The 14,430-nt window shown below is 43.2% G+C and overlaps 1 protein-coding gene across 1 annotated transcript; it reads left to right on the top strand.

Moving 5' to 3' along the window:
- Positions 1-2,250: 2,250 nt before the first annotated feature.
- Positions 2,251-7,162, top strand: BTG2 (BTG anti-proliferation factor 2). The gene is made up of 2 exons (XM_028734176.2): positions 2,251-2,642; positions 4,308-7,162. Exons 1-2 carry the CDS (start codon positions 2,468-2,470, stop codon positions 4,643-4,645), a joined length of 513 nt encoding a protein of 170 aa, XP_028590009.1. The 5' UTR covers positions 2,251-2,467; the 3' UTR covers positions 4,646-7,162.
- The last annotated feature ends 7,268 nt before the right edge of the window (positions 7,163-14,430 follow it).

Raw genomic sequence — 14,430 nt, forward strand, 5'->3', positions numbered from 1 at the left:
CAGGAATACACATGTAATAAAGATAAATCAATAGAACCCATTAATGCCAATAATGGCTTTAATCAGGAGTGCTGCTAGGTACTTAAAGGACTCAAGGCACAGGTCCAGACACCAATTTGCATACCCTAATTTATATGTTATGGAGGCCTCTGGGAAATTAAGGCGGTGGGTGTCTGTGGGGTTTCATCAGCACTGCGCTTTGCAGACTGTCCAGCTGCCTTATAAGCAAATTATTTTTTAAAAGTTTAATTGGGGGAATGGGGGGAGGCAGGAGATCTGAGGTCTGCAACAAAAGACCCAGGGCTTGGGCCCCTGGACCACCTCCTAACAATGCCTCTGGTTTTATTACCCTAAACTGTGTTATTCCTTGATTTGAACAGACTGGAGGGGCTAGCTATCCATGTGCAGGGAGGTGTTGTTGTTGTTTTTTATGTGGGGAAGTGTTCGGCCCAGCAACCCTTCTTCCAGGCTAAGTACGGTAGGTATAATCTTAGAAGGACAATATCGCGTAGCATTTTTTTCAAAGCTTTGACTCCCTTTCACTTTCAAGGCAATGTTCCTAGAGAACAGGCATCACACAGGGAACATTGCGTCCATCAAGCTTGTCATTTGAAACAGCAAGCTTGGGGATTCCCTTTAGGAATAGGAGAGAAATTTGATTCCGTTCACATTTAAAGCTGAACTTATCCAATTCACAATTTCCAAAACAATACGAGAACCAACACACACCCATCCTTCAAAGTTTGCTGTTCTCCAACCAACCCATGTGTACAAAAAATGATATATTGGGGGAAAGTGTCCCTAAACATGAATATATTAGTGAAGACTACACACAAAAACACATTATAATGGGCGAAATTACTTGCAAAAACAGAGGAAGAATGACTGCTTAGAGAAGAGCAGAGAGAAGAAACACCATCGAATACCGTCCAACATTTCTCCAATGAAAATAGGGGCCACAGATCCTAGGGCTTGCCGATCAGAAGGTCGGTGGTTCGAATCCCCACAATGGGGTGAACTCCCATTGTTCAGTCCCTGCTCCTGCCAACCTAGCAGTTTGAAAGCATGTCAAAGTGCAAAGAGATAAATAGGTACCACTCTGGCGGGAAGGTAAACGGCATTTCCGTGTGCTGCTCTGGTTTGCCAGAAGCGGCTTAGTCATGCTGGCCACATAGCCTGTCTGCGGACAAACACCAGCTCCCTTGGCCAGTAAAGCGAGAGGCACGCTGCAACCCCAGAGCTGTCCGCAACTGGACTTAACAGTCAGGGGTCTCTTTACCTTTACCATTCCATCTAACATTTCTCCAGTGAAAATAGGGGCATCCTAAGGAAAAGTGGGATGTTCTGGGATCAATTCAGAAACCTGGGTGGCTGCTCTAAATCAGGGATGTCCCTGGAAAATAGGGACACTTGGAGGGTCTGCCATGGTACACCTGCATCAGCGCAACCAGATGCCTTCATCTGACACAAGTCCAATAAAACATGTCTCTCCCATGCCCTGCCACAGCAGGCACTGTAACTCTCAAGTGCTTTGACTTCGCTCCTAGGCACACTATTGACTCTTGAGACAGACAAATGGCAACAATACAAAAATGTGTTTATTAGGAGAAATTAACACAAAAATGCTGCAAATTTTTCGTGAGGTTTTTTGTTTTAAAGAAACATCGCAGAAATGTGGAGAACTGAATTTAAGCTTGCAAAATGAGAAAGTGAGAAAACTGAAATGGGCAGATCCTTTCATCCATAGTTTCCTCCCGAGTAGATCCCCTCACAGATAATCGTATCCTGGATGGAACAAACAGCAGCAGCCTAAATCTGACTTCTGAGTAAACACGCACAGGATGTACTGTTAAGTCCGTTTATGTGTATCTGGGATACAGATCTGATTTTAAAAGCCAGACTTCCCTGGGCTTTTGGGGGGTGGGGGACTAGCTGCTCCCTCTTCCTTGTGTTTCCGATTTGCTTGGCAAGCTGCAATCTCTTTCCCTTAATCCTACAGCTCCCCTACTAGGCAAAGCCCTATAAATAGCCTCCCAGCACACGCCTCCCCCTCCAAACGAAGCCCAGCTGCCGCCGCCGCCATGTTCTCGGGGCTTGGCTTTCCCGGTTCACTCGCGTCAAAACTTCCACCCTGCTGAGGTCACAGCTTCATTTGCATTCCGGAGGGGGGGGGAGAGCTCGGCCAATCGGGAGCGTGCGGGCTGGTGACGTCTCGGTTTCCAAGCGTATTAAGAGCCCTGCGCTCAGCCCGAGCCCGACGAAGCCAACCAGCGGGCTGGGGAGAGCGGCGGACGCGAAGGGAGCCTCCACCAAAGACCATCGTTAAGCAGCAGCAGCCGCGGCGGCTTCCGCGGGGAACGGACTGAGCCCAGGCTGCGCTGCCATTGCCTCTTGCCGACCCGCACGTTCTCTTAAAAACAGCCCGGAGCCTTAAAGGGACCGCCCCGACCTCGCCACAAAGCCAGCCATGAGCCAAATCCAGCGCTGGAATGGGAGCTGCGTTAGCAACTGCAGCCGGGCGGACATGGTGCCGGAGATCGCCGCCGCCGTGGGCTTCGTGTCCAGCCTCCTCCGCACCCGCGGCTGCGTTAGCGAGCAGCAGCTTCAGGTTTTCAGCGGGGCCCTGGAAGCGGCGCTCACAGGTGAGAGGACGGAGCCCCCTCCGAAGGATAAGCGGGGATGTCTTTCTCTCTTGGACTCATGGCGGGGTCAGTTTCCTGGGCCAGGTTACTTTTCCCCGTCGCTGAACAAGTGAGGGACACCCACCGGTCTGCTGCGATCTCCTCTTGTCTTTCCTCCCCACCCCCGTCAGTTTTCTAGATGTCAGCATCCCTAGGAAAAGTATTGGGTCACTTAGTTCAGCTTGTGTCTCTCTTCTCCCTACCCCACCTCCCAAAGCCAAACGCAAAACTTTTTTTTTTTTTTTTAATCCTCACCTATAGCTGCGTAAAGATGCAGTGGTTGGAAAGAATTACCTCCGCTTCGGTGGGAGACTTTTTTGTTTCTAGCAAAGCATTCTCTAACTGGGTATATCATTGCTGTAATAATAAAAAATTCAGACTGGAAAGCATCAACACAATCTGTTGGCTGTGCTTTCTCCCTTCTCTCTTCCTCTCCCCCTTCCCACGTTAATGTTATGACATCAGACAAAAACTTTTTTGAGCTACAAGGGTGTGGGAGAGGAGAGCTCTTTGTTCTTGTCAAAGAGGAAGCTTGATAGTGGCAGAAGCCACTAGGAAGTTCATTTTGTGCAATCTTTGCCCCAAAGAACTGGGAGGATCAGAAGGGCATGCTAGTTAATGGGTTCTGTGGAGGAGATCTGAACCCCTTTGCTGAGCTCCTGGGAACTACATGGCTTTGTCTGAAGCAACTAGTGTCAATAGTTGTAGAGAATCTTGTCTTATAGTTAAGTTTTTTTCTACAGCTGCTTGAAGCAGAGGTGTAATTCTTCTGCCATAAACTTAATAGCCATGGTGTTTGTGCTTTTTGGATAATTTACTCTCCTGAAGTGCAATCCCAGACACCTTTACTCAGAAGTGTATCTCCACTGAGTTTAATGGCACTAACACTCAGGAGCTGCTAGCAACTGAGTAGCCTCTATTGAGAAGGCTATCTTAATCACTGCCCCTCTATTGTGTTACTGGATATATAATGCAATTAGAAGGGTTTTCCTAACAAATTAATTATGGGATAGAGCTGTACTGTCAGTTTGGGGTACAGAGTTGAGGATTGCCAGGGATGCATGCTAATGACATTGTCTGCCAAGGAGCTTTAAGTGATTAGTAAAGTACTCTGGCTAATGCATCAGTTAAACCTCCTGGAAACTTCAGTGCTTGGCTTTTAGGTTCCTGGTACTCCTGACAAAACACACACACACACACACACACACACACACACACACACACACTTCCTTACTGCCAAGCCTCAGAACTTGTCCACAACTATTCCTGTAACTCCTTTTTTATATTCCTCATGGGAAATGATGGTTGAGTTGTCAATGGGGGGGAAAAAGCCCATCTGAACTCAAAGCAGCTTATTGGAACAAACCTTTTATGGTGCTAGGACTTGGTCTGTGTAAAAGGTTTGCCTTAATGAATTTTTGAAAAGATTGAGAGCATATGGAAGTTGAAGTCAGGATGATTGATTGATGTCAAAGTCTGTATCAAACTGAAGGCATAGGATGGGAGCCCAAATAAAACTCCAAGCTAGCAGCTGTGCATTGCTTTGTGTAAAATGTCTCTTGTGTTTCAGCAACTATTCACTGTGATCACTTACCATTGTTGGTGTTTCTTTTTGTGCCCTTGCAGAGCATTATAAACATCACTGGTTTCCTGAGAAACCCTTCAAAGGTTCTGGCTATCGCTGCATCCGTATCAACCATAAAATGGACCCTATCATCAACAAGGCAGCTAGCCAGATTGGACTCAACCTCCAGCAGCTATATCAGCTCCTGCCCAGTGAACTCACACTCTGGGTGGACCCTTATGAGGTATCCTACCGGATTGGTGAGGATGGATCCATCTGTGTTCTATATGAAGCACCTGCAGCACCTGTGAGCTCCTATGGGATGCTCACCTGCAAAAATCAGATGATGCTGGGGCGCACCAGCCCTTCCAAAAGCTACATGATGACAGTCTCCAGCTAAGCACTCCCCGTTGTCCTTACACTGCCAAGACATGGGCTACTGTATACCTCACCTGAGGATGTATTTTTTTAAAAATGAAGAGCTATTTATATTTTTTTTTAAAAGAGAAAATCCAAAATGAAATCAAATAGTAGGCACCACTCTTCCGTGGAGTGGTGTTGAGGTGCCTTTTTAAAAGCTGTTGCAAGCTTGTGAGTCTATTAAAAAAAAAAAAGCCAATATCTACCTAATTGGTGTTGGATGACAATTCTGGAGGGTTGACCTACCTACCTGGGAAATGCAGGGTTGGAAACAAAAGGGGGGTGGGGCAGGGCACAGCACTTTTCAGCAGTGACTAACTATGGGGTAAGTGCTACAACAACTGTGAATCTAAAGGCCAGGATGGTAGTACTTAAGTCATGAACCCTACATGTTGAGATCAGGGTGTCATGGCCTCATTCTAGCTGTGACAGTTTTCCTTAAAAGTCCATTCATTTTTATTAAACTGATATACAAGTTCTGCTTCACCACCAACTTCACCCACTATCCTAATCTGAGCAATTCCTTCTGCTTTTTCATGGCTTAAAAACATTTTGCTAAAACACAGTCTCAATAATAGCCACTTTCTTTGGTCTATTGGGTGTTGAGTTTCTTAAGTGCCAGCCCATCTTTTTGCACAAAACTTGATTTCTTTCTTTCTGCACCGCATCCTGTACCTCATGCTCATGCAAAATTCCAGTTGGCACACAAATGTGTGGTTTCTAAAATCATAGGATTTGCTTGGGCAGGATCTGGGCTGAATCACTGGCTGGTTACTCTAGCAGTCAACTCCCATAAAACAAAAAAGGGCAATGGCCAGGCCAATGTGAACTAACCTACCTACTGGGAGATGGCCTTGATCAGGGTTTTATCTGTTCTGATGCCTTTATCTTGACCTTGTAAAATTCCTGACTATGCTGCCAATAACTGCTGAGAGGTGATTTCAAAACCAGGGCACTTAACTTTTCTTTTTTTTTAAAGACCAACATCTTCAGAGCACAAGGTGTTCTTGGTTTTTCTCTTGCTTTGAAGGGATGACCGCTTTGCCATCCCCAGAGCTTTTCCTCCTCTGCCTTTCGTGAATTGAGTTCTCAAGACACTGTGCAATATATTTTCCTAAAATTTGGGCACTCTGGAGGAGGGGAGGCTTCTGAGGGACATTTTTCTCGAAGCAGCTGTTAACTTTTCAAAACATTTTCTCACACAACTCTTAAGATGTTTTGTGCTCAAGTGTATGAATGTTTGAACAGGGAAATCTCAGCACCGCAGTGGCATACCATTGAAGGGGCATTGTACAGAATAGGTTTTTTTTTTTAAGACCACCTTTTTAAAAAGCTGGAACCTGCCAGGAAGTTCTCCTGGGTAACCTCTATTGAGATGGATAGAAGTTTAACAAGAATGTTAACTACACAGTTCCTATTCACTTCAGTTGGGTTTGCATGGGGGGAACTTCCTTGCACCCCAAATTTTCTAGCAGGTGCATCAGCCCATCTGTGAAATCATTTTAATTTCTTCAAGCTCAATATGTGAAGCTTCTAGTGTTTGAGCATCAGACCCTCCAGCCAATAAATGCAAAGGTTGTAAAGCACTAAGGGTCCCCTATAAGCTTAAAAGATGTGCTGCCACTCCGTTAGCATACTTGTGCAATATTTGGTAGCATGACAAGGGGAACACTTTCTGCACTGTAGCTTTCCCCCCTCCGAGGAAAGATTCTGTTCAAAAGTCTACCTGGGAGGTTTGTTCCTTATCTGGTGCATTGAAAACATGATACGAATGGGAACTGTAACATGTCCAGGGAAAAATAAGTTTGTTTTGCTACACTCCCTGCCTCTACATGGAATTTCCCTAATGCCAGTACTACTTTGGCTTGCCAGGTTGGCATGATCAATGCAACTCTGTTTAGATGTATCTTAGTATTTCTACTTATTCCTTCTTTACCAACGAAGGGTGCTTCTGAAAAAACAAGCTCTTATTCCATCTCCTTTGTTCCCCCCCCTCCCCAACATCTTTGAAGGATTGATTGAGGGAACAGAAAAGGTTACCAAATATCATGCTATTGTACCAGGCATGGAATCTAGTATTAATATTTTTGTTGTTGTTAGCATTAAGCCAACCAAATTTGGCCAAAATCTGTTTTGTAATGTGCATGTAAAAGCTGTGAATTGATGTATGCTCTTTGTTGCCTTCTGACTACAAGCCTGACACAAACTGTTGCAGTGCTGACTAGCTGTGATTTAGGAACAGCTTATGGGTGTGAGTGTGTGCCCTTTCCTCCCTTTCTTTTCAAAAACGTTTGCAAAACTTGAGCTGGACTGTTGAGCGGGACCTACTTTTCATAATTGGTGAAAATAATACAAAGTTTGTAAGCTATTTTGTGTTGGGGGGGATGATTATTGTACAATAGTGTTTTTATATGCAAAATGTACAGATATATTGAAAAATGTACACTTTTGTTACTTTAATAAAAATGTAGCAATTTAAATACGTTGCTGGAAATAATCCGAGGCACTGGCTCATTCTTTGCAATAAGGGGTCCAACCTATCTGGCTCTTAAATAAAGAGCATTGCAACAATGCTGTTCCTACTCAGAGTAGGCCCATTATAGTCAACAGGCATAACTAACTTGGGCTTGTTAGTTGCAATGGGCTAGGATCCTACTGTGAGTAGGGCTTAGTTGATTGACTGCAACACTATGTCTAGAATCTGATCATTTTGTGTTTGAAATATTGGTGATTAAGGTAATATTGTAGAAAAAGGATGGGGATCTTCTGGCCCTTCAGATGATGATGATGGTGGTGATAGACCTGCCAATTTCCATCAGCTCTAGCAGAGATGTTGCGAGTGGTAGACCAACAATAGATTCCCCACCCCTGTTATAGAGCTGTCATAGTTTGCTGGTTATATCTCCCATTTTTTCCTCCATCCTCCTATGGGCCTCTGGTCAAGCTGTTTTTTCAAGACACTGTACCCATATCTCAAACAGTTCTTGGGACCACCAGAAATGCACAGAAGCAGCTCTAACAGGGATTTATGATGGATTTGTAGTTACTGTGTGCCTTCAAGGCAAGGCCAGGGGTGGGGAGGGGAGGTCCAGGGCTCTACTTGGCCAATGAGCAGGACAGCCCCTTCTCACCTCCCCACAGCAGGGCTAACCTGCCACATTTTGAAGTGAAGTAATACATGTGGCTATTGAAAGAAGCGTTTATGTGTCGCCTAACTGTGCCAGTGGATAACATTTTAGGTGGATTATTTGTAGTAAGTACGAAGATGCAATAACGGGATTACTTTAAGGAGATAGTACATCTGAATCATACACCTCATTCCAAGTGTCCTAAAAACTCTAGGGCTGCTTGTGGATGGTGTCGTCCGAATACCTTGTGCTTTGCGAGGGGAAGAGGCAGCAGGGATGTGGGTAGCAGGTGAATGGGTTGCATTTAGCCAGCTGTGCTTGAGGGTATGCTGTGATGGCTCCCAGGATTAAAGGCACTGCAGAGCCCTTCCAGGTACCAAGGGGACAAGTGATGCTGGCAAGGAAACAGCTCTGCAAGGTTGTGTGCTCAAATGCAGAACAGGTGCTGATTGCTTCCCATAAGTAATGATGATGGTGATGATGATGATAAATGAAATGTGCCAGTTGTTACACTAGACATGATCTCAAAAGACAGTTGCTTTCCAAGTGATCTGACTTCCGCCTTGCAAGGACTGCCAGTATTGCTATCTGTCCCCAGTTTGCCAAGTCTTAAAGGGTTTCATGGAGGTCCCTGGAGTTTGGTTCCCCATCCCTTGGCCAAGCTACTATGATCTCTACCTTTTTAATAATTTCTTTTTTATTAATTTCCATTTTTCCACATGTTAAAACAACATAACTTGCAACAAACACGTCAACCTCATTGCTTAAAAATACCACTTTTTTACAGTTCACTCCAAATTAATCTTTCCACATATTATCTTTACATTTTACCGGTAACTTGTACTGATATTTTTTTTTTTAAAAGCACAGTGCTCCAATGGAGTGTTTTGAAGGGACAGATTGGACTTTTTAACAAAACAAAACAAAACAGTTGGGAGAAGCTGCATTTCCCTAATCAGTTGTCAAGGAAATGACAGGCAGGAGTCTATGTTTAATGCCATCCTTCATGACTCTGACTTCCTTGCCAAGGTTATGCAATTTCAAAGTAATTGGCTGAGAAAAGGCTGGGACATCGTTCTCCAGAAATAGCAATTCCAAGAACACAGTATGAAATGAAAAGAATATTGGATGCCCAGTTCTAGTAGCATAAAAGAAAGCAAAGCCTTTGTCCCACTTTAATAAGGATCTTATTCTTTCAGGTCATATTTCTCTTGTGCATTAGATTATTCAACTAAGTGAGTTCTGGCACATTCAGGGTGTTCTGAATTTGATCCAGAAGAGCAAAGGCAAGTTGGACTTACCTCAGAATCTAATTGCACCCTTAAAGCAAAAGTAATCTCAATCTCTGGACTTTGGATAATAAAATTGAACCAAAATAAAATCATATTAACAGTTGCACCTGTCTTGGGACAAAAGATAACAGTGTGTGATTGTAAAATGGCAAATGCATTACAAGATTAAAGCAGGCATGAGCAGAAGAATCTAAATGTGTGTATGTGTGCTTCAATATTTATACCTTTATTAAAATATGACCATACAGTATTGAAAATAAACATTTATCTAGATCTGTCATTACTATATTAGATATATACATTCTAGCCTCTTGTAAAAGTCAATTTGATCACAGCAATGATATCTTATAGTCCTTACAACATGACCAGTCTTCAGCCACTGCTGGATTTGGATTTTTTCATTTGTATGCTAATTCTTTTCTTGCAGCCATGAAGAAGGTTTGCTGTCTGGATCCTATATCAGTAATCTGTGTGATTCCTTTCAGATAGCACAATAATAGCACCAAAGGATCTATTTAACGTGAATTTAGTGCAATATCCAATCAGTAGCATTTGTACAATGCTGAGTCCTGAGATACTGTGTTTAAACCACTTTGCCTGGGAAAGTTTGTGCCAACTCACCTTCATTTTATAATGTACAAACATGCGAGTAAACAAAAATCACCTATTAACACTAGCAACCTGGCATGATGCCTAGGGGGAGCCTGTTGTCCTCTGTTTTTGCCCTCTCTTTCTGACTTGTTCAGTTAATTTTTGCCATGATTTGTTGTGGTACAAATAACACATTGCTTGGTGAAAGTTTGGGGTTTTGATCCAGGTTGCTGTTTTATTATTAGGGTTGTATTTGCCCCAGAAAATGAAGGCCCATTGTACCATAAGGTAAAGGTAAAGGGACCCCTGACCATTAGGTCCAGTCGTGGCCGACTCTGGGGTTGCAGCGCTCATCTCACTTTATTGGCCGAGGGAGCTTCCGGGTCATGTGGCCAGCATGACTAAGCCGTTGCTGGCAAACCAGAGCAGTGCACGGAAATGCCGTTTACCTTCCCGCCAGAGCAGTACCTATTTATCTACTTGCACTTTGACGTGCTTTCAAGCTGCTAGGTTGGCAGGAGCAGGGACCGAGCAACAGGAGCTCACCCCATCGCGGGGATTCGAATCACCGACCTTCTGATCGGCAAGTCCTAGGATCTGTGGTTTAACCCACAGCGCCACCCATGTCCCATAAACTTGAGCTAATCGCTCTCACACAAACCATGTTGGCACAGTACTGTTAGCATCATGCATATTTGCAGCAATTTAGCTCTTCAAAGGGGGGTGGGGGAAATAAAAGCTCTTTTTAACACTCTCCACTACTACATATGCAGGTATTTGAAAGATCCTGAGCTTGTAAGAGAGCTTTTAAAATAGTGGCTGATTACCAAGCAATCATGTAGATTCCAGAACTCTACTTAGAATGAGATGCACACCCTCCAATTGACCCAAGTGCCTGATATAAAAGCTATGTTTGGGAGAAGTTTCTCAGGTGATGAGATGATTCACCATCATTTACATTGAGTCACTGGCAATCAAGATGACAAAAAAGATTGCAGCTGTATTATTATTGCTGTTGGTGCATGGTTAATTGCGTCTGCACAACAATCACCATGATACAACGACTCTTTAATAAATAACAACATTTAATTCGCCAGTGGTTGTGTTTCAGCTGGCATAAGAGTCTTTATCTTTGGATGGAACTTTGAAACTCTGCATTTGTGAGCATTTTAAGGATAATTGGTTGTTGTTTTGCTATTGCTCTTCTAAGTGCACCCCAATGCTAAACCAATTGCAGTGCTCTGGGGATGTCAGTGGCAGAAGGCCTTCTCAGCAGTGGTGCGCTCTCATCAGAAGTCAAGGAGATAAAGAACTACGCAACCTTTAGAACACATCTGAAGGTAGCCCTGTATTGGGAAATTTTTAAGATTTGACGTTTTACTATGTTTTTATATGTGATGTAAGCCGCCCAGAGTGGCTGGGGAAACCCAGCCAGATGGGTGAGGTATTATTATTACAGTCGTACCTTGGAAGTTGAACAGCTTAGTTCCTGAACGTTTTGGCTCCTGAATGTCGCAAACCTGGAAGTGTCTGTTCCGGTTTGCGAACGTTCTTTGGAACCTGAATGTCCAATGGGGCTTCCATGGCTTCCGATTGGCTGCAGGAGTTTCCTTCAGCCAATCAGAAGCCATGCTTTGGTTTTTGAACGTTTTGCAAGTCAAACGGACTTCCGGAATGGATTCCATTCGACTTCCAAGGTATGACTGTATTATTATTATTATTATTGAAATCAAAGCAGTGCCACTCAGTTTGATTTCTTTTTCCCTGCATTGCTGTGTACGTAAAGTCCACTGGGATTCTCAGAACCTGTTCGGGTTAGCTCATACTGTATGAGCGCAATCCAGAGCCACTGATTCAGTGGGAGTTTTCCAGTTGACTTTAATGAGGTGTGGATTGCATCCTGAATTTATCTCCCCACCCGCAAACCTGAATCAATGGCTTAACCTGGAATAAATGGGAGTTGTCTCCCAGAGCTCCTCCCAGCAGCGAGGTAACCTACTTCCATGGAGCCTGGCAAACAGGCTTAGCATTATGTTAAGCGCCAGCCCTCAATCTTTACTTACTACTCAGGATTTTCCTGGTCATCTTGATAGCCAGTCTCTTCCTCCACAAGGCCTTTATTCTGTGTGCAGCTTACTTCTACCATGTGTTGAAAGCCAAAGTATTCCTTTCCCATCCTTTTTTCAGTGAAGGAGCTAGCGGAAGATGCTAGCTAGCTCTTTTATGGTCAAGATGCAACATCAGTTTCCTGGTCCAGCAGACTTCCTGTGTGACCTGCAAAAGTAGTTATCACACTATTGGTATCCCTGCCTGTGTCGCAGACTCCTTTCAGGTATGTTTATATGACCAAGCACTATGGTAGTTAATGTAGGTAATAAAATAATTACAGTGCTAAATGGGTCTGTGTCCCCAGTACCAAAAGGTATTTGTAGGTAGCTAGTAGCAAGCATATGCCACAACCAACACCGCTTCCCAGCCAGTGGGCTTTTAAATGAGAGCCAATATGGTGTAGTGGTTAGAATGTCAGCCTAGGCCTGAGGAAACGAGAATTAAAATCTCTATTAAGCCAAGAAGCTCCTTGAGTAACCTTGGGCCAGTCATTGCCATCACTCATTACAGACTGTACTGCCCTAGATGGGCCAATGATCTGACCTGGAATAAAGCAGCTTCCTAAGTTCAAATAATAGAAAGAGGCAGGGTGACCCACTCATGTTGCTCTGAATTCCGTGGAGGAAGGACAGGATGTGCATGCAACAAATAAACGATTATTATTTATCTGTTTGAAAATGGGAAATAAAAGTTATTAACAATGCCAACAAACAAGAAGAAAACATGCCATCAGCAATTACTACGAGGGAAGTTTTGTTAAGTGCTTGAGCCTTGGAAAAACTCAGGTCCTGTAATGAGATCTGTACAAAACTAAAATAAAAAAGTTATAATGTGTATTGAAATATGAAAATGGATATTTAGGGTTATTTAAACTCTCAATTCTTTTCTTCTTCTTTTTAAATGTATCTCTTTTGCTAATCAGTTTTTTTTTTAATTCTGTGATTAGGAATATTGCACATTCCTTCCTGTCAGGATTCATTTTGAATGGCCTTAGAAGGAAAGCACCATAGTACAAATGAAATTGCTATGTGAAATGTGTGTCATGCGATGGCTGTCATGTCATGTGGAGTATTTTAGTCCAGATACAGGTGGTGTTTCAGGGTTGCGTCATACATGTTTGTTTGTTAAACTTGCCTCCTACGCTTCTACCAATCGTTGCTCAAGATGACACAGAGCAAGAATGCAAATGCAATAAAATAAAATAAAATATACATAGGCATACAATGGAATGGGTGAGGGGAAGCCACCCTTGTATTTTGGTTAACAGAGAATACACACAAGATGTCGCATGTTCACCCAATGCATGGTCAAGTTGTGTACACCTGCTGCCCTTGACTTGTCTGTTGGTCACACACTCCACTATCCATGTGTTTGCTCTCAGCTCTCTGAAAGGCATGCATGTACAGCTCTTCTGTGTGTGGGATGTATGTGTGAGGCGACCCTGTTTAGACAATCCATATCTAGGAGTTCTATGTGTGCAAGACCCTTGCATGTGGCCATTGGGGACACTTACCTCACCAGCAAGAACCTGGGCTATTCTGTACAACTCTGCAAGCTCCTTACATGTTCTTTCAATGTGTGAGGGGTATTGTGTGAAAGAAAAAGCCCAAACACCATTGTAATGTGGGAATTCATGCCCAAATACATTTTAGTGGATACACAAAACAGTTTCCTGGGTGTATGCATAGTAATATAGATATATGCCTGCAGTTCATGAGGGACTTCCCCTTTCTATCTGTGCAGCTCCAGACATGTAGATAAGGATAAGATGTCTCTCTGTGTGAAATAGGTGTGGGTGAATATGCCCATTTTGGTTTATCCCAGTTTCTTGTTTTCCCAGTTTTAAGTTCACTTCTCCACATTTTCACATGTTTGCAAATGTCTTTTTTCAAATGTTCTCATGAAATTTCTTCAGCATTTTTGTGCATATTTCTCCTACTATACATGTTTTTTAATGCATTTTCCCTAATATGCACATTATTGCAAGAAATTTTACTTAATATACTGCATTTTTGCCTGTTACTTTCATTAATACATGCACACTTTAGTATATGTTTTTGTACACACTACTTGCTACACTCCAAAATTTGGAGAAGCGTGAATTTTTAAGGATGGTTGGATTTTGGTTTGCATATTGTTTTGGAAACTGAATTAGTTAAGATCACCTTGAAAGTTTGCCTTTGAACTGACTGGGATTTCTCCTGCACGCTCCTGGCCCTTTCAACAACTCTCTACAGAGTTTTAGATTATATAAGATTTTTCATGAGAAAACAGGGCTTTTTTCCAACTCAGTTCTGGGACCATGCAGGAGGGTGCCCTTGCCATTATAAGATAACAAGGGAGGTGTTCATTGTGAGTTCTGGCACCTCTTTTTCTAGAAAAATAGCACTGGGTAGGAGCAAAAGAAAATAGCAAGAGCTGAGAATGAGGGTGGTTCTTGCTGACCAGCTTGCCCATCTTTCACAAAATTCTACAGTTTTTGTTTGTGTGTTGGGAAGCTCCCTGTTTCCTCATAAATGGAGACAGATGCACAATGCTCAGGCACCAAAAAAACCCCAGATGACTCAAGAAAGGGCTGGGAGTTATGTGGTGCGGAACTTATCGCAGCTGCCAAGGCTTTATTTTGCATGTTTTACAGCAGCACC

Source organism: Podarcis muralis, chromosome 5 (genome assembly GCF_964188315.1).
Source record: "Podarcis muralis chromosome 5, rPodMur119.hap1.1, whole genome shotgun sequence".
NCBI classification, from domain to species: Eukaryota; Metazoa; Chordata; class Lepidosauria; order Squamata; family Lacertidae; genus Podarcis; species Podarcis muralis.

Bases quoted from the DNA above. Each gene is read 5' to 3' on its own strand.
- BTG2 (XM_028734176.2), top strand. From the start codon at position 2,468: ATGAGCCAAATCCAGCGCTGGAATGGGAGCTGCGTTAGCAACTGCAGC. The intron at 2,643-4,307 runs GTGAGAGGACGG...GTGCCCTTGCAG, and splicing joins CCTGGAAGCGGCGCTCACAG to AGCATTATAAACATCACTGG.